This window comes from Echiichthys vipera (genome assembly GCF_963691815.1).
Source record: "Echiichthys vipera genome assembly, chromosome: 2".
NCBI lineage: Eukaryota > Metazoa > Chordata > Actinopteri > Perciformes > Trachinidae > Echiichthys > Echiichthys vipera.
The window spans coordinates 19127192-19152704 of NC_139827.1; the positions used below are offsets into that span (position 1 = coordinate 19127192).

At 41.2% G+C, this 25513-nt stretch overlaps 2 protein-coding genes across 7 annotated transcripts in view; one reads left to right on the forward strand and one right to left on the reverse strand.

Annotated features, from left to right (window-relative positions):
• apbb2b (amyloid beta (A4) precursor protein-binding, family B, member 2b) overlaps positions 1-4402 on the forward strand; it is a 50520-nt gene extending 46118 nt beyond the window's left edge. For all 6 annotated transcript variants that reach the window (XM_083935390.1, XM_083935395.1, XM_083935394.1 and 3 more), the window contains one exon: positions 475-4402. In XM_083935390.1, coding sequence (XP_083791516.1) covers positions 475-645 — 171 coding nt within the window. In that variant the 3' untranslated portion in view covers positions 646-4402. The remainder of the gene's footprint in view (positions 1-474) is intronic.
• A 1537-nt stretch (positions 4403-5939) lies between these two features.
• LOC310964294 (putative methyltransferase NSUN7) lies at positions 5940-24338 on the reverse strand (the record flags this gene model as incomplete). The annotated part of the gene is made up of 13 exons (XM_083937367.1): positions 5940-6884; positions 9871-9991; positions 14066-14183; positions 14521-14622; positions 14735-14878; positions 14978-15191; positions 16716-16899; positions 18028-18180; positions 18774-18910; positions 21612-21670; positions 23513-23695; positions 24098-24226; positions 24326-24338. 13 exons carry the CDS (start codon positions 24336-24338, stop codon positions 5940-5942), a joined length of 2502 nt encoding a protein of 833 aa, XP_083793493.1.
• Positions 24339-25513: the final 1175 nt, after the last annotated feature.

Consider the following 25513-nt stretch of genomic DNA (forward strand, 5'->3'; position numbering starts at 1 on the left):
TTATAATCACATCCCAGTATGTCCTCTGTAGGGTTTCTGCTATATTGCAGCTCATTAGTGGATATTACTCATCTCACTCTGCCCTCTCTGCTGTGGGTGAGTCACAAGATTAGTCGACTGCTGGCTGGGCTATTGATCACACATCAGAACTTTGGATATATGGACACACACACACACACACACACACACACACACACACACACACACACACACACACACACACACACACACACACACACACACACACACACACACACAAACTGATTTATAGTGACAGGAATAATCAGTCATTACTATTAATCACAGCTCGCAGCCTGCACCAGACAAGTCTCTCTCTCTCTCTCTCTCTCTCTCTCTCTCTCTCTCTCTCTCTCTCTCTCTCTCTCTCTCTCCAGTCGTATACTCAGTAGCTGTAACTCTCTATTATTTACAATATGTCTCCCTCTTTCTCCCCCCACTCTCTCTCTCTTTCAGCTGCGGTATCAGAAGTGTCTGGTGGCTCGACCCCCCTCCCAGAAGGCCTGTGGCTCGTCACCCCCCGGTGACTCAGTCTCCCGTCGGGTATCGACCAGCGTGAAGAGAGGCGTCCTGTCTCTCATCGACACCCTCAAACAAAAGAGACCTGTCACCGAGTTGCCACAGTAACCACAGTTACAGCACTACCGACTCCATGAAATCTTGTCACATCGCTGCCAAACTTGTCACCACCACAGACCCCCAGTAACCGTGGAAACACAGCAAACCGCAGGGTTTCCATCGGATTTTCACCTAAAGAGTTTTATCAACTCTTGAGGTGAACTTCAAATGTGTTTCCTCAAAATAACTGAGATGAATAAAGACTCCAGTCCCACATCGAGAAGGAACAACCGCAGAGAAACACCTGAGTGATGATCGTAAAGGTGGTCGTGTACATAGAAGAAACTCTCATCCCCCTCAGCACAGAGAAGGAGCGAGGAGAAGAGAGCAAAAAAAACTGAAGAAGTAGAAAGTGCTCCTTTCAAGCACAGCACGTGTGATGACCGAGCTCACTGCTGCTGATCTCTCCATGCTCTAAGTGTATTTGTGTCTGTGCCCGTGCTGCCAGCATGACCTTGCACACCTAGCCACACCCCCTGTCATTAACCTGGTTGTCCTGTTAGTCTGTAGTGGCTCCCACCCCCCCACCCCCTTTATCCCTCTTTCTCATTGTCCTCCGTAGACTGTAACCTAACATGGAATGGAAGGAAGGAATCATTAAGGCCATCATGTCTGATTTTCATTATGTCATTATGTAATGAATGAAAGAAGGAAGCTGCTACAAACTAAAGAGATTTGATCGTCAGTCTACACACTCCAACCTGTTCAACTGATCCTGCATGAACTTTTTTATATAAAAGTGAACCATTCAATATCAATCTGCTGCTGCTGCTGCTTACAGAAGGGGTGAGAAATCTGAAGTTTGTTTTGTTTTTCCTGTCATCTTCAGCGTCTGTGCGAGAATCACCCTGGAGGGTCTAAACGAGCGGTGACCTTTCACCCTGAAACATCCCTCATATACTTCCTGTTTACTTGTTTTTATTCTTTCATTACCCTTTGGAAAACAACAGACAACAGCCATAATGGAGGAAAAGACACAGGGACGGAGAGCGTTACCTTTTCCTCCTCTGCTCCCCTGCTCTCTAGTTAACAGCGCCAGACTGCTGCTCCACACACAGGAGACATCAGCATGCTGCTGCTGGTCTACGATACACACGCTAGAGGAAATTTGACAGATGGAGGTATGTGTTTCTGTACCCAGGTATGGTGGCAGCTGAGATCTGACCTATGAGAAGGTGAGAAGAAAGATTTATCTCTAGCTGCGACTAGCAGGAAAGCCAACAGAGACACGTTGATTCAAACTAACAGGACTCTCCTGGGCTGCTATCTATCGGTCTCCAGGGTTCTGTTCTCTTGAATGCGCCTTCTCTGTTTACTTTTTTTTTTATTGCCTACTTCCTTAGTGTACCAAGTGTTTTCATCAGTGCCACGAGACCACTTGCTTTTGGTCTGCTTTCTTTAGATTTTCTCACACAGATCTCAATACAACACTGCTAGCTCCTTCAGTTGCACTTGTGACTGGCTTGGGTGAACGGTAATAACTAACGCTGCCTTCAAATGGGGTCGTGTGTACCATTTTCACGAGAAGAGTCCATCCGACCGCCGCCCTCTAGTGGTTTTCACAACCTCGGAAGTGGAAATTTTCTGAAAGCTTGTGACATGTTTGCTGACGTTGTATTGTAATTTTGGACATATAGACTTTTTCTTCATTATTTGATAAACATGTCTGGGGAAGTTTTTGATATTCCCAACAGACCCTTCTTTTTCTTATGTCACTATGACTTTGCATTTCCTGCATTAAGTTACCCGCTCGAAAGCTTGTTAAATAGTTCGCTTTTGAGTATTTTGGCGTCCATGTTGCCATTGATTAGCAGCAGTGTTATCATGACTTATATCATGTACACAACTTCTCCAGTCGTAACCACAAGCACACATGTTCCACTTATTATTATAGGCAGCATTATGAAGTCTTGAAGTTTATTGAAACTATCATCATCGCATTTTCCCCTGGCATAACATTAGATTAATACTGAACCTAATAAATGGTCGTTTGCTAAATCCCTCTACTTTATTCTTTATAGGATTTGAGTAAGTCTACACTAAAGCAACCCCCACCAAGCGTTGTGATCACCAAACACATTGGTTAGTCATCTTCCTAAAAGCAGAAGACATACAGTTTGAAAAAAAGGATCAATAAAGCATAAATATTTCCTCTTTCTTGGCTGTCTAAGTGTATAAGCTAAGCAGCCAAAAAGGGTTATGTAAAAAATAAAAAAACAGTTACTTACTAATACTCAGATTAATTAACTCTACACTGAAGCAATACAGTTTCTTTATTTCAATGTCCTCTAAATGGATCATTAACTGCTGGGGATGCTACGTTTCTTTAGCTTTAGCCTCAGTTTTTTAACACGATATTGTGCATGAAGCCATCGTGTTACCTTTGAAAGTCAGCCAGAAACTGTTTTCAGCGGAAGCATATTTACGTCCCCAGGGTCCTATATTTGCCAGCTCAATATCCACATTAGAGAGAACTTTCAAACGGTTTTACGGTCTCATGGCAAGGTTTTTTTCCCCCCAAGGTCAAATTGTCTATATATGTTTCCCTCCGTCAGTTAATGTATGTTAAATTCACCCACCTAGAGCTTATAGCCTACTGATGTTCTACTCCTTCAAACCTTTGTGGGCAGACAGTTTTCTTGAATATAAACATTAATATCTTGTTGCTGAATGTATTTTTACCATTTAAATGGCATTTTAACCATCCTTTTTTTTCTTTGCTATTCGAACTGCGAAGATAACCCTTAACTATTTCTGACAACCCTAGAATCATAGGGGTGACCCCTTGCGATAATTATCATTTTAGCCACCAAAATTGACGGTCACCAGTTAAAAAGAGAAGCTGCTTTTGTTCACTTTTGTTTAAAAATCGAACAAACCATTATTTTTATTTGAGCAGTAAATCTGCCACCTTTTCTTGTAAACTGCATATATGTAAGAAAGTTTGACAGGCGTAGCGAGCTGTCATAGTGTCATCTGAAGGAACCAGCAGTGTAGTTGAGATTCTGTTGAGAAAATTCAGCCACATCACCTTCTTTTGTCACAAGGATGTTGAAATGTGAATGAGATGACAAAATGTGTGTACATAATATCAATTTAATGTAACATTTGGCATTAATCATTGTTATAAGCTATCTTTTCATTTGAAATGTCTGTAGTTTTCTATTATTTTCTTGTAATGAAATGCCTTTTTTTGAGAACTCACCAAATGGCCAAAGTGTAAAATACTGATATACATTGTTGTAGATAAGAAAAATACGAGAGCAAATAATAAAACAAGGAAAGGTGATTGGACATTTTCACGGTCGTCAATTACTTTGATGCTGAAGTTAACTGAGCAATTATCTATGCATTCTTATGATCTTGAGAAATGGAAAGTCGTGAAAAGCCTTGCATGCCCTTGGACGGTTGAAAGAACAACTGTATGTACTGAACAGAAATATTTTTTATTTTATTTATTATATTTTATAAAGGTATATACTGATTTTATTAGTTGGGGCAAGTAAAGTCTCTTGACTCTGTGTCATTGTCTCAGTCCCAGTTAACTCACAATGCTACAACAAGCTCCGCTTTGCAGAAAAAAAGGCAGATAAAAGGAATATATCTTCACCTTGTACAGTGCACTGAGAGCTGGGAGTCCTCTGAAGAGGAGGAGGAAAATGATGATGATGGTAACAGCAGTGGACTCCCAGCATCTCTATCAAGCTCACACACATAAATAACAACAAACACACACCTTTCCCACAGATGGATGTGTTGGCTTCCGTTTGCTGCTCACTGATTTGTACACTTTATCAATGTAATCAGTTGTGAGAATAAACAGCATTATAAAACAAGGCTGCAACTCATTGTTGGTTTCTTTATTGATTGTTGTTTTTTGTTAAACTGATTGCTTAGGCTACACGGTGGTGTAGTGGTTAGCACTGTCGCCTCACAGCAAGAAGGTCACAGGTTCGATGAGTCTAAAATTCCCCGTAGGTGTGAATGGTTCTGTCTCTGTACGTCTCTATGTGTCTTGTGATAGACTGGCGTCCTGTCCAGGGTGTACCCCGCCTTACGCCCGTAGTCAGCTGGGATCGACTCCAGCACCCCCGCGACCCCGACCCCGGGATAAGCGGTTGAAGATGAATATAAAATGAATGAATGATTGCTTAGATTGTTTTATATGATAAAGTTGTAGAGGTCTGAAAAGATCATTCAGAAATGAGTGGGGGGGAAAAAAACATTTATTTTCTTTTTTCCTTATAATTTTTATCCTCTGGTGACCTTTCAGATGTATCTTTCATAGTCCGTTTACTCCATGAAATGTCAAATGCCATTCAAGTCTCAAAAACAATCAATTATCTCATTTTGTCTGAATAAGGGACTGTTGCAAAAAAAAAAGTCTGGGGTGTTAAGGGGGGTTTTGAAGACCCTTCTGGGTGTTTAATTAATTAATATTTTCTTTTGGCCTTCCCCTTGACTAAAAGAAAAATGCCCAACTCCATGTCCGAATATCTCAAAAATACTGAAACTGTACCAGTGAATTGGTACAAATGCTGTTGGTCGCTCAAATGACAATACTTTTAAGAGAAAGTACTCCTATTTAACCGTTAATACTAAATGTATATGTCTCACAGGGAAAGGATGAAATACAGTAATGAATGTATTTAGGTTGCCATCCTTTTCAGAAAAAAAGAAAAATACAAAACTCTCCCCTTTTTCAGACCCAACCTTCCACCCTAATAATTTACATACAGTCCCTAAATCACAAATCTATGGCCCACTGATAAAGCCCTCGCGTTTGCAGTATTGAACTGGCTGTCTGTGGCGACATACCAGGGAAAAATCCCAAGTGGCGCACAGTTTGTGGCGCATTTTCAACCACCCAGCAGCCATTGGTCCACCAGGCTAAGCAGGCGGAGCGAATGCAAGAAACCTGCTCTTCACACTTCCGCTCTCTGCTAGCATTATGAGTAAATGGTTTTTAAGGCAGAACAAAAGGAAACAATAAGTAAAAGTGAGATACAAAAACACACCCAGGTGTACCGCGAGAACCAAAAGTTCCTTTTGATCGACTGATTGATTAATTGACTCATCACTTCAGCAGTGGTGTATATGTGCACTGAACTCACCAGAGACAAAGAAATGAGCAGCTGAATTCCTTTTTGCATTTTTATATCTCAAATTTAACTCGCCCTACAGTACAATAATACCATGTGTTTTTAAATCATTCCTTTTAATTTATTTGGGAGTTTTTTACGATTTAAGCCTCAGAACATGTCAATAATTTAAATAAACACAACATCAGTGAAAGTCATCCTTTATAATCCAGGCAGAGAGATGGAGGAGGACGAAGATGCAGATATATTGGCGAGCTGGGAGTGAGAGGTCCGGGATGGACGCTGACAGAGAGCACTACTGCTCCTGCTGCTGACAGAGCTGGAGCAGGATGGGGAGCAAATGGGTGGCAGGAAAAAATCTGCAGGCTTCAGCATGTCCTCTGTCACCGCCTCTTTCTTAGGTCTGACCACCTTTCCTCTGGCCTTCAACAGGCTCTCCGGTTTAGCTGCATCCTTCAGTGTTTTCTCCGCTCTTTCGGGCTCAGTGTTGTGTCTCTGCACCTGTTTTGAGGCTGCACGGGGAGCAGCAGGTGGAGCAGGATGGGCGCGGGGAGGGATGCTTAAGACCGTCTGCTGTGGTTTAATTGTTGTGTTGTTACTTAGCTTGTGTGCAAGGGCTGTTATCGGAGACAAGTGTTTGGAGGGTGTTGCAGAGGATATTAACGTCAGTGTGAGACGAGGTATTCTTCTCGGTTTACTTTTTGTAAGGCGCCTCTTGTGATGTGATTGGTTGACTTTTTTCTTTGTGGATTTCTTCTTAGGGTAGTGCTTCGAGACTGTGTTAGACCTGTTGGTTGGTTTTGGTTGTCGTTTAACCTTTCGCTTACTTCCTTTCAGCCCTCTCTTCTTCTTTTCCCCCTTTCCCCCCATATATTCTTTCTTTTCCGCCTCTCCCTCCTCACCACATTCACCTTTTTTGTCTTTTGAAGGTGCGACCGAATCTTCTCCATTCACATGCTCCCTTCCTGCCTGCCCCTCTTGGTTTGAGGGGGATGAAGGTTTGCTGCTGGCTGACACAACGCGATTCTTCCTGCTTTTCCCCTTTGTACCGGTTTTTGATTGCTCAGCAAGTATTCCACCCAGGAGACCCTTTGCTGCTGCCCTCGCCAGCACGTCGTGGACTGTTTCTACCTTAGTGGGATCTGCCTGAAAAAGCAAGGGAAGCTTAAGATTTGATGGGAAGACACAACACATTAAAACTACAGGTCTCTAGGGTCACATAGCACCATGGAGATCTATACAACAAAACATGACACTGTAGAAATATGCCACAGCCATAAAGTTGACCTGCAGAGGAGGAAGAGGAGAGGAGAGATAGCAGGGTTTATATCCCAACAGAGCAGAGGCAACATGATCATTACTGTCACAAGCCATTTATCTTTTCTCCCTCCGTACTTCTTCACAGTGCTGCTTTACAGCGTGCTCACTTGCAAACATGCTCACAATGACACAGCTAACATGCTGATGTTTAGTAGGTGAAGTGAAGCAAAGCCAAAATATCCAAGATACAGGCGTCGCCATGTTGTAATTTTGCAACCAGCATCTGCGCAGTAGAGATTGTACGGTAGGGTCACATCACCGAAGTGACGTTCATACACCCAGCGGACCTATTGTGAGTCGATTATGGAACAAACGTCAGCATGATGACAATTTTTTTTTTTTTAATCCGAGGTGTGCTTTGCGTTTTTAGTTTGGCCCATGTCCCATCCGCTAACATGGAGGGCGCTGGACTTATGACCTATTACTGCAGCCAGCCACTAGGAGGCGATCAAGATGCTTTGGGGAGCTGAAAAGCGTCCATCTTTATAGACATTCAAGTGTATCATAATGGACAACTGACTGTGCATCTGACATCCCAACAATAGGACTAGGATGTACCAGGGTTTTGCCTTCTATCGCTGATGATCAATTCTATGATGTTGACCACAACTGTAGACATGGTGAAGAGAAAACAGTAGGAAAAGTCAAAGTCATCTCTTTCTTTCTTTTCTAGGCTTTTTTTTTTTTAACACAATAGAGCCAACACACTATTTGTTTACATTCTGGTTCCCTGAAGTCGGCCCATAGCAGCTCTTTGATGGTGACATCACGCAGGTCTTGAAAGACGGCAAGCTATGATTGGTCAGGCACCAACGTGTGTCCAAGTCACGGCAAGAATTTATGATTCGGCTTAATCTGACAAAGAGACAATCTTCACATAAAAATAATGTACATTCCGAACCTGGTGTAACATTGCCATCCCTATCAATTCATGCTGCTTGGCTAAAAATACAGTTGTTGGCTGTGTTTCTAATAAGCTGGCATACCCCTGAAGATAGTTTTCCTAATATGCCTATATGTTTCACAGGGAGGTCGATTTGACCTTTCACTATCTGATTGGTTTAGCTGTAAGGAATATAGTGCCCAGTCCTGCAGAATTATTACGGGCAATCATAATGTAGGAAATTGGATTTTGAATTTTTGATGACTTTTCTGCATCGAGACATAATCTTTCAAGAGAAAATTGTGCGATATCTAAGAATGATTTTCCCCCCACATTCCTAATTGTGTACACATATATGCAGTTGTAAAACATGATTTTCATCTGCAGTGACATTCAAACTTTCTCTTCCCCGTCCTCCTTGCTCTGTCTTTCTGTGTGTATGAATCTTCACGTATTGTCTCTTCTCTAATGAAATTTGAACTCAGCTCAAAACACTACAAAATGCACATTTATTCACTGCAGAGTGTTTAATCTGTTTTTCTTGCTTTGACAGCATTATATGTTCATGAGTCATTTATATGCCTCAAAACTTTAATTGTGCTGCAAAGGGGAGTTTGTAATGAGAGAAGACTAGAGAGAGGCATGAGCGATGGCAGCCTGTCAGATGTGTTTTACGGATAAGATTTGTCAGTTTTTTTATTATTTTTTTGTCAGATTTCCTTCGACACATCTGCTTCTGATGTCTCTTTTCTTGCGTCTCCCTTTTGATTTTTAAAGAGAGTAGAGAGATTTTGAGGAGACTTCTTGTTGCCTTACCCCCGTCTGTCTGTCTCTCAGTGCTGACAGGTTGTCTATTTCAGATCGCTTTAAATCGTCCTCTAGTTTGACTGCTGTGGAGTCATTCTTCTGAGCAGCGGTGAATTGTCACTGCAGTTAAATCTACAGCCGGAGCTCTGGTGTCTGCTGTCGATTTTATTAGACATGATGATCATTATATTTTAAATGACTGCAATGCCACTGGACAGTTGAGCCAGACCCTGTGTGTGTGTGTGTGTGCACGTATGTGTGTGTGTGTTTGTATTGGTATAATATAATTACACTCACACATCCAGGCACAGTCCCCTCCCTGCACCATTTTTTGAGCTGCAGGGGATCAAAGGAGCAGCATCTCATTTCCTTTAGTATGTACTTTTTATGAGTGGAGCAAGAGGGGGAAAAAAGAGGAGGGGGACAAATAGATGGAGCAACGAGGTGATGCAACAAGGCCGCAGGGGTGGAGGGAGGTGTGGAAGAACGATACAGAGAATTATCCATTCATCTTTACTGAAATGTTTCACGGGCTGGGGCGTATTTCATCTTTAACTTGTCTCTTTTTTTATGGAGGATTAGAATAGTGCTGCAGTGTTTCAGGGAGAGATATGTCAGAGAGAGAGTGTGTGTGTGTGTGTGTGTGTGTGTGTGTGTGTGTGTGTGTGTGTGTGTGTGTGTGTGTGTGTGTGTGTGTGTGTGTGTGTGTGTGTGTGTGTGTGTGTGTGTGTGTGTGTGTGTGTGTGTGTGTGTGTGTGTGTGTGTGTGTGTGTGTGCGTGCGTGCGTGCGTGCGTGCGTGCGCGCGCGCGCGTGCGTGCGTGCGTGCGTGCATGTGCAGGCAAGCAGAGCTGACCGACCTCCCTGCAGACAGACGGTAAAAGAGTGCAGCTTCAGCAATAGTCGAAGGTCTCGTTGCAAAGCAATCAAACTCACACACACACACACACACACACACACACACACACACACACACACACACACACACACACACACACACACACACACACACACACACACACCACAAAACCTCTGCTCCCCTCCATACACAACCTTGCCCTTCATATGTCCCTGACTTTTTTCCTGTCAGTCTTCACCTCTCCTCTTTTTCCTCCCCCTCTTACCTGTCGGGACAGCCGTGCGATGAAGCAGCCGTTGGTGAACTGAGATGTTTCGAGTCTGAAGAACTTGGAGTCTGTTGTATCTCCTGACTGGGTGTCATCAGGGAAAATTGGACCGTTCACCCTAAGACAGAAAACAGTTGTTAAAAGATGCTATGTGCCATTTTAATATTAATTGCCACATTAATTCAGAGACTTAAACAAATAGGAGTACTGCAAGACTCGGCAGTTTTAGGAAAATATACAAAGGTACCATAAATGATTTTGTCAACCAACCACATACAAGAAATATATTATTTCACTTGTGGTAAGTGGCACTTTTAAAGGTCCCATACTGTAACAAGTGAATTTCCATGTCATTTAAAAAAAAAATATATATACATAGCAGGTTGAGGTTCTAATTAAATACTGTGAAAGAATCGAAACACAATCCACAAAGAAATGCAAACAGTCCGTATTCATAAACTGTGCTTGTTAAAGCAAGCCTTTAGTCAAGCCTTCTGGCTTGACTAAAGCCAGAAGGCTTTTCAAGCCTTCTGGCTAAAGGCTTTCGTCAAGCCTTTAGTCAATTGTGATGTCACAACTATACTATATATAGGTAGAAAGTGCCACTACAGTGGCGTTACAGTCATTCCCTGGCAGAGAGTGCAGGTGGGGAAGAATTAGGAAACGCTGACCAATCAGAGCAGACTGGGATTTTTCAGGAGATGGACGTGAAAAGATTTCACATTCCGAAGCGTTTCAATCAGTGTGAATACAGGTTTATTCAGACAGACAGTATAAGAAATAAAATAATTTTTTCAATACTAAAGCATATAAACATATTGTAGTAGAAACCGAAATGCAAGTATGAACCTGACAATGATTATAATAGGTCTCCTTTATTATAATGGAATGTATTTTGTTGTTGAGTGTTTTCAGGCACATAGGTGCAACTTTTGTTACTCATAAACTGATGCACAGTTCAGTTACTAAAAAGTTTCAGTTGATAAAGTCAGCCTGTTCTCATACAATGTTCGTAAAAACGAATGCACTATTTAATTTGTATATTACCCACTTAATCCTTGAGCCAGGAAGTCCCTTTAAGGAGGACGTCAGGTGACGTGGTATTATTTTACTTTTGATCCATAACTTAGTACTATAACACCATGTACATAAGCTATGTAACAGACATAGCTATTTTAACCCAAACCATTAAACCTAGTAGTGTTGTTGCCTAAACAGGTTCTGCACTGCAGGGGCTTGAGCAGGGCGCACTGATCCTTCGTTTTGCCAGACATTTGTAGGATAACACACAAAATATTGCACATAACCTTTTGGAAGATATCATATAGACAGAGGACATATTGATGCAGGAGGCACAATAATCATTCAAAACAGGATTTGGATGTGCATACAGTTCAACAGTATGCACAACTGTTCAAAGTAGACGTACGTGGATCCAGGTCACAGCCTTAGGACAAGTATCTGTACGGGCCGTTGCACTGCCAGCTGTAACAGCTGGTCCCTATTTATTGTACATCTGGTGCCCTGAACATTAGATATGTTGGCGAACGTTCGTGAGCAATTCTCAGCAGACCAAACACTGTCAAATTCTGTTTAACATGGCGATGGTGCGACCTTTATTTACATTCTAACATTTAAATTCAAATTTTCAATAAAGCGCTGTACACATTCGTTGGGAACACCAAGGTGAGTTGGTACTCTTAAAATGTAATAGTTTTTCCAAGTTCTATCAATCTTTTGAGTGCTATAGATGGTTTTTATAATTACTTTCCATTATAATTTATTTAACTATAATGGAAATATCACAATACGCAAAAATTAATGCTATCTAAACTAAAACCTTATAAATCTATGGACATGCAACGTGTTGTCTGGACTGTATAAAAAAGTGTTTACATGGTTGAAGGTCCAGTACAGACCAACGACCAAGTTGGGAATGAGAATGTGTTCGGTTCAGAGCTCTATCGATACACACAATTAAGGTTTTTCAGGCCTTCTTATGGCTCCAGGTCGAGTTCTCCTTGTGCCCTTTTTGTTACCACTATACTGGAAGATGCCAAAAATACTAGGAATAATATGTGCATAAAGAGACACATATAATTATGCATAAAAACAACTGAGCAGGTTACTGTGTTTAGATAATGTTTGTTTCACCGCCGCTGCCTTCATCTTAAAAAGAATTGTCTCTCTTTTCAGTTTTCTTTTTTGATGCATAGCAATCATTTTATACAAGGAAAGCATTTTGTTGGCACTTAGCACAGTTAACATGTACCTTGTATGATCTCTGGGGTGATCTAGTGCCAACTCCTAAAAACCGCAGGCAGCATGGTGCTATCTGTGTTTTCATTGCACAAGTACTGCAAACACAGAGGTGAAACAGCTGCTGATCGTCTCATTGCACATTGTTAAGTTGATAAAAGAGCTTATGTGAGCAAATAACATTTAGATTTCTTTAAGAGGATGGATGCTAAGAAATTAGTTGTGTGGAGCAGCAGGCGTGAAACCCACTCTGAAATCTTCTCCACCTCATTCACCCCGGCTGCCAGATTAACTGCTGTCCCCACTGCTGTCCCCACTGCTGTCCCCACTGCAACTGCAGCTGATTATTTATACTGTCGTCAGCCTGGTGACTGTTACCTCTCACTCTCTCACACTCACACACACAGTTATATATACAGTATGTAATATAGAGATATGAGATACGCTGTCATATCTACAGTAGATAGACATTATTTACTCACTCACTCCCTTCCAGTCTCTCCTGCAGTCTGTAATTCTCAAAGTCAAATCTCACAGCTCACTTTAATGGGGTTCTGCAGTTGGATACACATGCAGATGTTGCATGAGCGGTTGGTGAGCTGAGCTTTTTTTTGTTTTCTTGTATTCTTATTATGCTACAGTGTGAGGACAGTGCTGCTACCTGTTATCAGCATTATACAAGCAGGCGATTTGCAATCATCACTTATGCTTACAGTGAAAGGACTGTAGATTCAGCCTCAAAGTAATCTTAACTTAAGGCCTGCAAACAAGAAAGCATTCTGCAAAGCAACTTACTATCTTAATAAGCTAGACTTACTGTGGATATTTTTGTTACAACTTTTGCAGATAAATGCTATTCATAGTTTTAAGCCAGCCTTTGGTCCGGGCTGAAATACCTCAACAACTATGATATGGATTGCCATGACATTTTATACAGACATTCCCCAGAGGGCTAACCTTGCTGAGTTTTGGTGATCTCCTGATTTTTCCTGTTGAGCCACGAGTTTGGCTTCTATTACCAAGTCTTGACAACTATTGAATGGATTGCCATAAAGACATTCATAGCGCCCCGGATGATGAATCTACATTAATAAAAGCTGAAGGCGCTAACTTTCTATGTTTTTTTCCCACATTTGCTGAAACTGTCACTATATCCTGACAGAAGATCTGTGAAATAGTAATGCAGCTCTGCATTACGCTTTCTTTTCTTCTTTTACTTATTATTACTTATTCACAGATTGTCTTATTGTATTGTCAGGAAATAGTGACGTTTAGGCAAATATTAAAAAAGAACATACTTTTCAAAGAAAAAATATCAACTTGGTGACGATGGTTCGTTACACAGAACCGTGTGACAAGGTGTCATTGGAAACTGATTAGGAAAGGGAAGGTGCTTTCAAAACAGACCTGGCAGGTGATTGGATGAACAATCAGTCTATCAAGCTCTCAATTTTAATTCAATCAGGAGAAGAGAGAAAAAATATTTTGCATTGAGAAAAGCCTTCAGTGGAGTTGACATCTTGTTTGATCTTAGTCAAAGTACTGGCGTGTGAGCACAATGAGCTTCAAAGTAAATTTCATGTTAAAGCTTGCAAGATTTACTGTGAGCGGCGATTCACCTGTCGCTCTCTGTCAAAAGTTAGTTGGGCAGGGAGGAAAAACATTGTCTAAATGCCTTCAGCTTTGTGTTTTCCTTTAAATGCACCGAGAGAAAAAAAAGCTTATTGTTTGTTTGTTATGCCTGGCCTGCAGTAAAATTAGTACATAACTATCTCCAGTTTTCTCATTAGATTTGAGCCTGTGGACAAGTAATGAAAGGTCTCATTGCATATTAATATAGTTAATAGACAGAAAACTAATAGGCTGTCTGCAAAAAAAGAGAGCAGTTGTTTATTTTTTGTGTGTGTGTGTGTGTGTGTGTGTGTGTGTTTACCTGAAGGGCAGCAGTTTGGGATGAGTGTGTGTTTTCTCTAACACTCTTTTCACCAGCTGTTCATTTTCCTCAGGATACACTGAGCGTGTGCAGTAGACCACTGTCTGAACCTTTGGGACTGATAGAAAAGGCAGGAATACAAAGAATAATCCTCTATTTTGTTCTTATAGTACTGGCATCTCATCAACATATGCACAGAACAAATTACAGCACAGACAACATTGAAGTAGTGCGTATATATATGTTGTGTATAGTCACCCCTTACAAAACTGTTCCCCGCTTTAATATATATTACTGTGTATTTGTCTTCTATTGCTTTAAAGTTGCATGATAACTTTTTGTAAATGTGTGTGCTTTCAACAGTGGCGGACTCAGGCTGAGGGGCAGGGGCGAAATAAATTAGAAGAGCATATACTGTATGTCCACCGAGTCCACCAGAGGGTTTCAATACTCACAGGAGAGAGCGTGTGCTAGTAGTCGTGCCTGCTGGGTGGCCATTGAGTTTATTTTGCTCCGAGATACGGAGCTGTGACACAAGTCTGGCAGTAGATCCCAGTCTGACAATAGAATGAAACTTATTTTCGTCATATTCAGGAAATTGAATGGAAAGACACTACCTCTATGAATATTTCTATACATTTCATTTTCTATTAGTTGATTTTAACATACCTCCGTGTTCACTGTGGATGGTGGGCACGGGGTCATTGAGTGCGGAGGACGAACACTGAGGCAGCACTATGATGACCTTTAATCGCTGGACGGCGGCGTCCCACTCATCCAGCCCACAGAAGGCCTCTGACAGGACTCGCACATCTACGTTATACGCATATAGATTGAAATGGTAATATTCTCTTGGACTTGCATATGCTATAGACTTTATTTCTATCTCTCTAAGGTCCTTTCATCACTCACTTTTGATGTCCATTTGTGTGAGCAGTTGTTGTATCTCTTCTCTCTGTAAAGGGGTGTGATCCGCACCACACACCAACACTCGGCCCGAGCGGGCAGCAGCCGCCTCAGCTATGTGAGCCACAGTCACAGCCGAGAAAGACCCGGCCACCAGGACGTCACCACTATCAAACAACAGGGGGCGTAACACGCTAACGGCCACACACACACTCCTGTCCTGCAAAAAGAGTCACACACAGAGGGATGCACTCGCGTTATTTACACATGGGTGGAGGATTCCTTCTCTTTCTTGATGAAATTGTACCCTCCAGTGTTATAGACTGCTGTGTTGCTAATTAGAATTAACAGCAAACGGACTTCTTGAACTCCGTTACACAGATAAGACAACTTTAAACTGCACATCACAAGATGAAATTTAACTGCAAAGGCCAAAGGCCCTTTTGTGCAGAGCCAGACCTTTATTCTGTCTCACAGCAAGTGGAATTATTGGCCTAGTCATGTGTCTAAATGAGTAATTAACAACATCTCCTCCTGTGTTTTAATTGGGCTACTGCCAGTGAGTATTTTGGGGAGTTTTTTGTATTCTTTAAAGCTAGTAATTTAGATTTTTATTACGTGGAAATACAAAATCAGGTGCTTACGTTGTTGGTGTGCTTTATTGTGTATAATTTCTATTTTTTCTCTAAAAACTCTAAGTGCTGCTTCCTAGTCTTACGATCAGACGGGAATCGAAAGAAAGAACCGATGTTCATGCTGGAATGTGGACATTCTAGCACAAAAAACCCTGGGACCTTGATCTCAATCTTGGCAGAAGACGCAGCCGCATCACTCAGAGTTGAGAAGTGGAGGGAAAGCGTGATGACGTCACGTCACATTGGCGACATGAAATGTAATCATTCTTTGGGAGCTGAGGTCTCATGGGGTCTACTGGAGGCCATATTTCAGGGGCAGGACTTACCAGCCCTATATCGTGTCTGTGGCGACATTCCTGGGCTAGATGTAAATAAGCTTCTTTGTTAGTGACGATACTGACAGGGTTGGTCTGCCGGTCGAAATTGGTTATGCTGCGTTCACTTGTAATCGGAAATCGGGTACTTCCAACTTCTGAGTCAGGCTTGTAGTAAGGGCAGAAGTGTAATAGGAACATGTGTGTGTGTATGTGTGTGTGTGTGTGTGTGTGTGTGTGTGTGTGTGTGTGTGTGTGTGTGTGTGTGTGTGTGTGTGTGTGTGTGTGTGTGTGTGTGTGTGTGTGTGTGTGTGTGTGTGTGTGTGTGTGTGTGTGTGTGTGTGTGTGTGTGTGTGTTGTGTGGGTGGGTGTGTGTGTGTGTGTATGGATTTAACAGGGTAACATATAGGGGATGGGGATGCTGGACTTGAAGTAAAGAGGTGAATGTGTTTCAATGAAGTTTACAAAAGAGCAAAAAATAAATAAAAATGGTCAACACACATAGTGACCATGAACATGACAAGATGGAAGCTCTGAAAGAACAGGCTCGCTGCAATTTCATCTTACTGCTAAAGAGGCTGCTAGAAACAAGTTATCTCAAATCTGATGGAGCCCAACTTTGAAGAACCAAGTAAGACCCCTTCTACTTCAGTTGGACAATACTCTTCAGTCTTGTAGCTGTCTTCTCAAATTATCTTCAAAGCTCCCGAGGAAGGAAAGCATGTTTCTCATTAGTGAGTGTTACCTACATTTAGCTCAATAACACCCTTCACTACACAAACAATTCATACGTACCTGTGTGTTAAGTGTGTGTGTACTTGTGAGGCTGCTGCGCTGCAGCAGAGCATGAAGCTGATGGTTGAAGACCAGTGTGTCTGGACAGAGAGGGTCTCTGCAGAATGTCGCTTCGCTGAGGTCAGTCAGGATTTTAACTTCATACAAACCGACGCTTTGTAACGCCTCGCACACTTCATCAACACTGGAGAGGAAATAACATTTTTCTCTGTTAGGATACAGGTTATATTTGTGACAGGTTGTCTGGTGAACTTTGCTGCAGCATTCTTTGCTGTACATCAATACCATAGACCACTTTTTACCCTCAAGCTATAAGAACACTGAACCTTCCTGTCTCTGATACGGCCCGGTTAACGTCACTCACCATTAAACTCAAACTGCAATCCCCCCTGGGCAGAGCCTGTCAGTTTAAACTCACAGTGCCATTTTATAAATGGTCACGCTGTTGTAAAGTTTAACACTTGTCTTTGACATAATGTGCTCTCAATGCTCCAATGTGTGGAGACTGTGTGCCGCAAAGAAGAACAGAGGGGATGCAGGAAAGTCAGATAATATTTGAGGAGCTCTTTTCCAAAACGCTATAAATCCATTTTAATGGTTGTCAGGAAAATGACTGTTTTACCTAGACCCACACATTTGGTTGATATTCAATGTATCTTTTCAAAATGGTTTATGGCTCAGTCTGAACATGTTGAACGGACGGACGAAACAAAAAACTCTCCCGCTTAAGAGCGCCACCATGTTGGATCGCATAAAAACGCTCACTGAATTCTGATTGGTCGAGAGGACGTATCGCATTTAGGCTAAAAATAGGTTTGGCGCTTGTCGCAGTTTGGAAAGGAACTGCATCTTGCAGACCATTTTAAACAAGGAAATATAGAGATTTGGCAGAAACACTGATGAAGCAGTGAATAGGTTCTGTATACAGCAAAGTGGCTCAAACTCATTTTTTAAAAATGTGGCTTTTATCTCGTTTTGGAAAAGAGCTCTTCATTTGTATTGTGTTCTTAAATGCTATAGAAGCAGATTTAATTCGTGAACAAGAGTTAAATAACCAAATGACTGTATGGCCCTGTGTGTGTGAGTGAGTGAGTGAGTGAGTGAGTGAGTGAGTGTGTGTGTGTGTGTGTGTGTGTGTGTGTGTGTGTGTGTGTGTGTGTGTGTGTGTGTGTGTGTGTGTGTGTGTGTGTGTGTGTGTGTGTGTGTGTGTGTGTGTGTGTGTGTGTGTGTGTGTGTGTGTGTGTGTGTGTGTGTGTGTGTGTGTGTGTGTGTGTGTGTGAGAGAGAGAGAGAGAGTGACTGAGAGAACGTACCTGGTCTTGAGAGTATTGACCCACGCGTAAAGGGGCAGACATTTTGCTCTGTGCTGTCTGATCTTGACAGGATCCGACAGAAAACTGGAGACGCTCTGCAGATTCTGTTTCACTCTGCAGCGAGCTAGAGAGGCTGCCAGCTTAGTCTTACACCTGTGATAAACAAACACACACCATCGTCATCATACTTCAGAATAATCACAATGTCTTCTACCTTTAGTTTGTGTGCTTTCCAGATTTCATTATCATTTGATCAGGTTTGTCTAATTGCGATCGTTTTTACAAGGCCAAGAATAGCAGCAACACAGTTTCAAAAAAATAAAAAATAAAAGCACATAGATGACCACCATTAAAAATATCAGATAAAACATATTTATGCACAGCCAAGACAGCCTAGACTCATTAGATGACAGTTAAAATTAATCCGTAGATTGTTCCCTGCAGTACTGTGCAGAACACCTAAAAGTCTTTGGGAAGATCAAAACTCAAAAAGTCCTGAAAATAGAGGTTGTAATTTCCATAATATAATAACACTTATTCAAAAGAGAAGGTAAGTAGGTAGGAATTTTACCAGGAATTGCTTTGTAAATAAAAAGACATACCAATGACTGAGGCGGCAGGTACATAAGCAGGCAAATATTCACTTTTGAGTATGAGACTCAAAGGTGAGTAGGATATCCACAGTTACATTTCAGAGTTACACTTTAAACTCCTAAATGCATATTGTTAGAACTTCTCTCACACACCTCTGCAGACGGCTCTCCAGGTCCCTGACTTCCTCCAGAGGCTCCTCCCCTTCCTTTTTTGAATGTTCACGCATCAAAAACCTTCGGTCCTGGAAGTCAAACAGCATCACCATTGCCAGTGGCAACAAGTCGCTGCACTGCAAAACATGAGTGCTTTCATCATCATTATCATCATCATTGATTTGACCTTTAAGGTCATAACTTTCAATTAAAACATTTTTATTCCAGTACTGTCCGCTACGTCATTGTTAAACTATTGTGTATTTCTTCATACAGATCCACAGATCGTTGGTTTCATGTCCTGACAGCTGTCATTTACATTTTCAAATTCTTCTTTGAAAAGTTAGGCTACATGGTATCAAGTGTGATAATCCTATTTTTTTGGAATGTTTTAAGGCCATATAATATAAATAATTTATGTAAAACATAGTAACAATAACTTATTTCACCAGGTACACCTGAATGCACCATGAAGTGCAGTTAACCCCGAGCTTTACCTGCACATGGGGGAAATTAGCCTTTACTTAGCCTTTAGCCTAATAGAAGTCGTGGCACTCCCTTCTTCAGCATCATCGTCATCATAAAGATCTTTTCTCAGTTGTAAACATAAACCAACATGTGTCCCAGTTAATTTCCTGTTGCAGTGAATGTGAATGGAATTACTGACAGGAAATTAACAAGGACCCAGGTGGTTGCCTAGCAATGGAATTCCATTTTTTTTCCACAGCAGACATTTTGACTGTCAACAGGAAAAACACAGTGTCTCGGTCAGTGTTTTTAATGTTATCAAATAAACCTGTACTTTTAATGCAGCGACAAGCCACAATGTCTGCTGCTGATTGTAATCATCTTCAGTGATCACCACTCCTTTCAATTTAAACCTGCATTAATATATTTGGCCAGTTTAAACTTGGGCAGTGTAAACAAACTGCAAAGACAACTCTGACATCATCACCTTTTAAATTGATAAGGAAAACCTGCTGCTTAATTACAAATACAGCAGTTACGGAGAAACATATTTTAGGGCTAGCGTTTCTGTTCACTTGGTGAATGTTGGATGGTCCCATTTCCGAGCTGGAAAGTCATACTTCCAACTCTGGTGTGTTCAGGAGCTTTAAGTCGTAACATGGAGCATATACATGAACATAGACGCTACCATGAAGATGTGTTGTATTTTATTGCATGGACTGTTTAAACAACATGTTGATTTTGACCCATACTTGTTGCACCATTCCCAAAAACCCCTAAAATATTGCGTTACCTGACTTGTTACCAGGGTTAATGCCAATAAATAACTTTTATAACTAATATCTGTCATTCTAAGTGGCATTTTACAGCTTATTTTAAGTTCAGAAAATGCAGTTATGTGATCCATTTTTAATGTAAAAATATTGGTCATAACCAGTAGGTAACTTGAGGGAGTTAAGTTAAGTTAGAATCTATGGCCCGGACCACGGCTCTGAAATATCAGTAGCCTAGCTGTGCTGTTTATCGATCAATCTGTGGTGCTGAAGTAGCAGTGGATTTGTCTTTTTTTCTCTCAGTCATGCAGATCTGTCAGTTTTGTCTAATGAGACTGTTAGAGAGTTTGAACAAAATATGTTTTACATCTTCTCATGAAATGATTGTGACAATGTGATTTGTTCTTGATAGTGTATTCTCAAAGCGTTATTTATCAATCTCTTCCAAACATATCACAGTGAAAATTAAACCACATGTAAATAAAATAAAAAGAGGAATGTGTCTGAAAAAGAAAAAATCAAACTTTGTGGGCAACAATGTATATAATATAAATTCTCAATGCTTTACTATTTTATAGCCTATAGAGTAGCGTCTTCATGTAATGTCATGATATAAGTGACAAGTAGCAACTTGTAGTTGCCTAAGAGCGAGAGGATCATAGATACCTATAATATTTCTATAACATTATCATTCAGAAGCATCTGTGCTGCTGAAAATGCACCCTCAGACCACCTCTGTAACAAAGTATTTTAGGGTAGACATGGCTATGGTTAAGGTATCCTGCAACAATGTCCTTTGGGAGTTGAACCTGGGTGTGTAGTGGGCATCCCCCCTGTTAAAAATGAAAAAACCTACTGATTATAACTGCTTTAAGGAAAATGATAAGCATATTTTTTCCTCACACTTCCCTTTCTTTCATTAATGGCTACGTACACACTATCCTTTCCCTGAACTTCTTAGTGTGAGTGTGAGTGTGTGTGTGTGTGTGTGTGTGTGTGTGAGGTAGAATATATATATATATATATGTATTGCAGTAAAGAGGTGTGTGGAATCACAAAGAGGTGTGAGGCATCTTTTATAGTCACACTTGCAGACTAATGATCTGTCAGCCTGTTTTGTATGTTTCACCCATCCCTCGATAAAGGCGTCCTTTACACACCCACACACACACACACACACACACACACACACACACACACACACACACACACACACACACACACACACACACACACACACACACACACACACACACACACACACACACTGGTGTCTCTCTATGTCCATGTATGTGTCATCGCATGATGTTTTATAGTGTTATTTACAGTCTCCCAGTTGGATTGTGCGTCTGCCTCTCCCCTGTGTGTATCATTTGCTACATATATGCTTCCAGACTATGTACAGATCTGAATACAAATGGCCTTTAACTGCATAATCTCTGTCGCCCTGACTCATTTTATTATGATGGAGGCAGAGAGAACACAGCAACTTTATTTGAAGACAGATAACTCCAGACACTTTAACAGTCAGTGAGCTGAAGTGTTTTAATCAAATTTTGAGTTTGAGACCACGCATGTCAAATCTGGTGGGACTCACGATGTGCTGAGAAGTGTGGAAGCAGCTGTCAGTAATGATATCCTCCAGTAAATCTTGGTCTAGGAGAAAAGCAATGTTGTTAATGGGCAGAAAAAATATCAGTTGGATTGCATATAAGACACAATAATGAAGAGAAATCTCTGGGCACCCAAATAACAAAAAACACGATTGAAACTATGTGAATGCAATTTTGTTTGGGGCTTTTTCCAGCAATGAAAAATTGTATATGATTTAGTTACTTTAAAAAAAAAAGAGTTTTTGTTTTTGTTACTCCAGATCATTCATAGACCAGTTAAACAGTTTTCACAGTGACAATAACAGGACTCACTCCAGCTCCCTCGCTGGATCTATCTCTCCATTAAATGCATGTGTATAGGTCATGTTTTCATGTATGTGTATGTTATAGAATGGATGATAAAGATGGATGATGTGAGGGTCTGGGACTCACCAATCGTGAGTAATAACTAATTACTAATAATTAGTATTAACTAATTAAAACCAAACGCATAAAAAAAAGAAGTGTACTTTGAGTTTTCAGTTTGGCCTATGTCCCAAATAACCTTAATCTCGCCAGATGAATTTCGTTCCGCCTTGCTGCACTCATACATATGGGATCGCTCCATAGGAAAGTGATTTCAGGAGGCTGGGCCTTGCATATGATTGGATAAACCACTTGTCCATCATCTTTATCGACGTGCTACGCCAACCACTCACATTGAAACCAACCCGTGATGCTGATGAGAGCGACAGAGGGAAAAGCCAAACCCAGTTGGGAGAAGGGTCAAAACATCGTTTCCACCAACCAAAGCCATTAGAGCTGTTCTCTGGTGTTCTTTTAAAGAAGAAATTTTCTCTAGATTGGACAACACGAATGAAATAGCAGCATCCAATAATGCCATTTTGGATGCGTTCAGCGGGCTGCCACAGGCTAATCAGTGTTAGCGCTTTGGAGCTGTTAGCGTCTCTCCGGACATTCTCTTTACATGGTTGATAAATGAAAAAAACTGTCTCGATAGCTTATTTGATCTATTTTCATGTCAAAAATGCTAATGGGGTCCATGTGGTCTGAGTGAGCCTGGGCCGCTCTAGCTTGCCACTAACTTTGGTGATGACCATCTTCACATTAATCAGGGGGAACTTAGCTTGGTTATCAATTTAGTACCCATCTTCCATACCCATCTCTATTGAGAGTGAACAAAAGCAGATGAAGGTCATAAAAACAAAACAATTAGTTAAAATAAGTCAAAATGCTCCGTAAAGCCGGGGGTATCTGCAGCGTTGAGTGATAATTATCTCTCGGTTCATCAAAGTGAAATCTTTAATATTATATGTTTTTGATCCATTGTTAATACGAAAATATTTATTTTCGGTAATGCAGCGGTTCAAGTAAGTCCATTCACATCCAATAAAATTCATTGTACTGAGGTGGCGGCGGACATCTGACTGAGCAATATCTCCAAACCTGACCAAATAAAATTAAAACTATCTTCAGCTACCAGCCACATGTGCGGTCAAATACTGTTTGTAAAACTGTGAGTGCTTGCTGTATGAGTGTGTACATGTGCCTTCTTATCACCTTCCATACAGACATCTGCTGTACCTCCAGCTCAAGTAATTTGCAGTCACACGGGAAAACTAAATGTATGACTATATACTATTTATTATACAGGTCGCAGTTGAAGCCACTTTTCAAAAGTGAATATTGGAGTTGACACATGCTGCCGCTCCACTGCTATTCATTATAGAGATAAGGCTTCCTTGAAGGAGGTGGGTAAGGTCTGTAGGAGAGTAGATCAAATTAATTTCTCCCTGACTTTATGTTTAACCATCAGTCCGTCCTCTCCAGGCAGTGTGTGAGGTTCTGCTTTAATGTCAAAGCATGTAACTTTAGTTATGAATACATTTGAGTGTGTTGAAGGCGAGTTGATAGGCTTCTCTCTGAGTGGGTTTGTCTCCACTCTCAGGCAGCGATGTGTCTGTCTTCTTCCTATAATGCAGGAGTTGTTGTGTGGCAGGCTTCTCTGTTCGCAGATGCTGGAAAATGGCTGCTGCTTGCAGGTAGGCCTGATCTGATGGAGGAGAGGCTGCAGAGAGAGGGGATGCAGAGTTGACAGTACATGCCCTTAGAAGCAATACTATTTAATGATACTGTTTATTGATGATGTGCCAAAACAGTAAAAGGTTTTTGATATTGCTCACTTGGCAGTTGGCCTTTTCACAGCGGACATTTCTACCTGAGCTCTAGCTTTAGGATAAAGTTACAAAATTTGGATGGATGGCTGCTTTTTTTTCCTTCTGCTTCAACTGCTGCGTACAGCTCAGCTATAGGTGACTGCAACCTGAGGCCATACAGGCATATTTGAGAGCCCTGTCTTTCCTTTCGCAATAAAAGCCATGGCTCTTTGTCCGGTGTTGAACTGCTGCTTTCATCATTATACTGACCATACTTCTCTTGCTTGTGAATTAAATGATTAGTAGTCCCATACCTGGTGAAGGTAAAGTTAACTGAAGACGAGGAAGAGGAAGCATAAATGAGAGGGGCTGCCTGTGGTCTTCATGTGAGATGAGGATCTCCTCTGTCACAGAGCTCGCGTTCACATCATCGCTGGAGCCCACTGTAACATAGGGGAGCAGCTCATGTTACACACACAAAACAAACAAACAAACAAACAAACAAACAAACAAACAAACAAACAGCAGCATAAACACCTTACCTTTGTCTGCCATTATCACAGAAACGACAAGTGTCCGGCACTTCTATAAACAATTTTCAGTCTGTCTCAAATTTATGTCTTTTACTCTTTTATGTTCCTGCCAGCCTCTGTTGAACCAGAAAACATCTAAACAGACACAAACATTGTTTGTGTACAGAGCTGAATCTGAGCTGTGCAAATGTAAATAAGACACATAGCATTAGTCATGACTGACATGTGATCCACCTTCCAGTTTCTGTGAATGTGAGACTGTAGGTGGTAATTGGGCTCCTCCTGGTGCAATTAGGCGGCTGGTCCGATACATCCATATGAATAAATAATGTGCCGCTGTCCGACCCTGGACAAAGGTCCACCTCTCACTGACCTGCTGCTTCACTCGCCTGCACGCAACCCTGCACTTCTATAGGCTATTTGTGAGGAGGATACATATTGCATTCCTGAGCCCCGTTACCCTAATCTTAACCATCACAACTAACAACCAAATGGTGGAATGCAGCTTAGTACATTTACTCATGTGCAGCTTTGAGGTACTTTACTTGGGTATTTCCATTGTATCCCGAGCTACCCAACAGTATTTAAATATACGTATATAATCATCAGTAATCACCATCCGATAAAATGCTTTTACAGAAATGAATAATTAATGCAGTTTGTAGAGGGATGTATTGTTTGTGAATATCATCAACAAATTACAGAAGAAATAAAGCTGGATACGTTTAACATACAGCCATACAGGGGTGTGTGTGTGTGTGTGTATGTGTGTGGGGGTGGGGGTGGGGGGGGTGGAGGAGCAGAGCTAGTACTTTTAATACTGTATATTTTGAAAAATTGTGAATGCTGGACTTTTACTTGTAACAGAGTATTTATTCACTGTTGCATCATTAATTTATTTAACTAACAGATCTAAATACTTCTTCTACTGACTCCACGCGAAAACCCAATTCTAACCTGAACCTTGAACCGAGTCTGAACCCTCAAACAGGCCTTTAAAGGGTTGTCTGAAAGTAAGGACCGGCCCCGATGTCCTCACTCTCCATGTTTACTAAGGTCACTTTTGGGGAAATTACACAGACCTGCATTCATTTCCTGGAGATTTAACAAAACCTTATCCTTAACCACTGACACAAAAATTTGCTTTTTTTGTCCCCAATTGAACAAACCATGCCCGATTAGCTAGTCTTTAGTTTG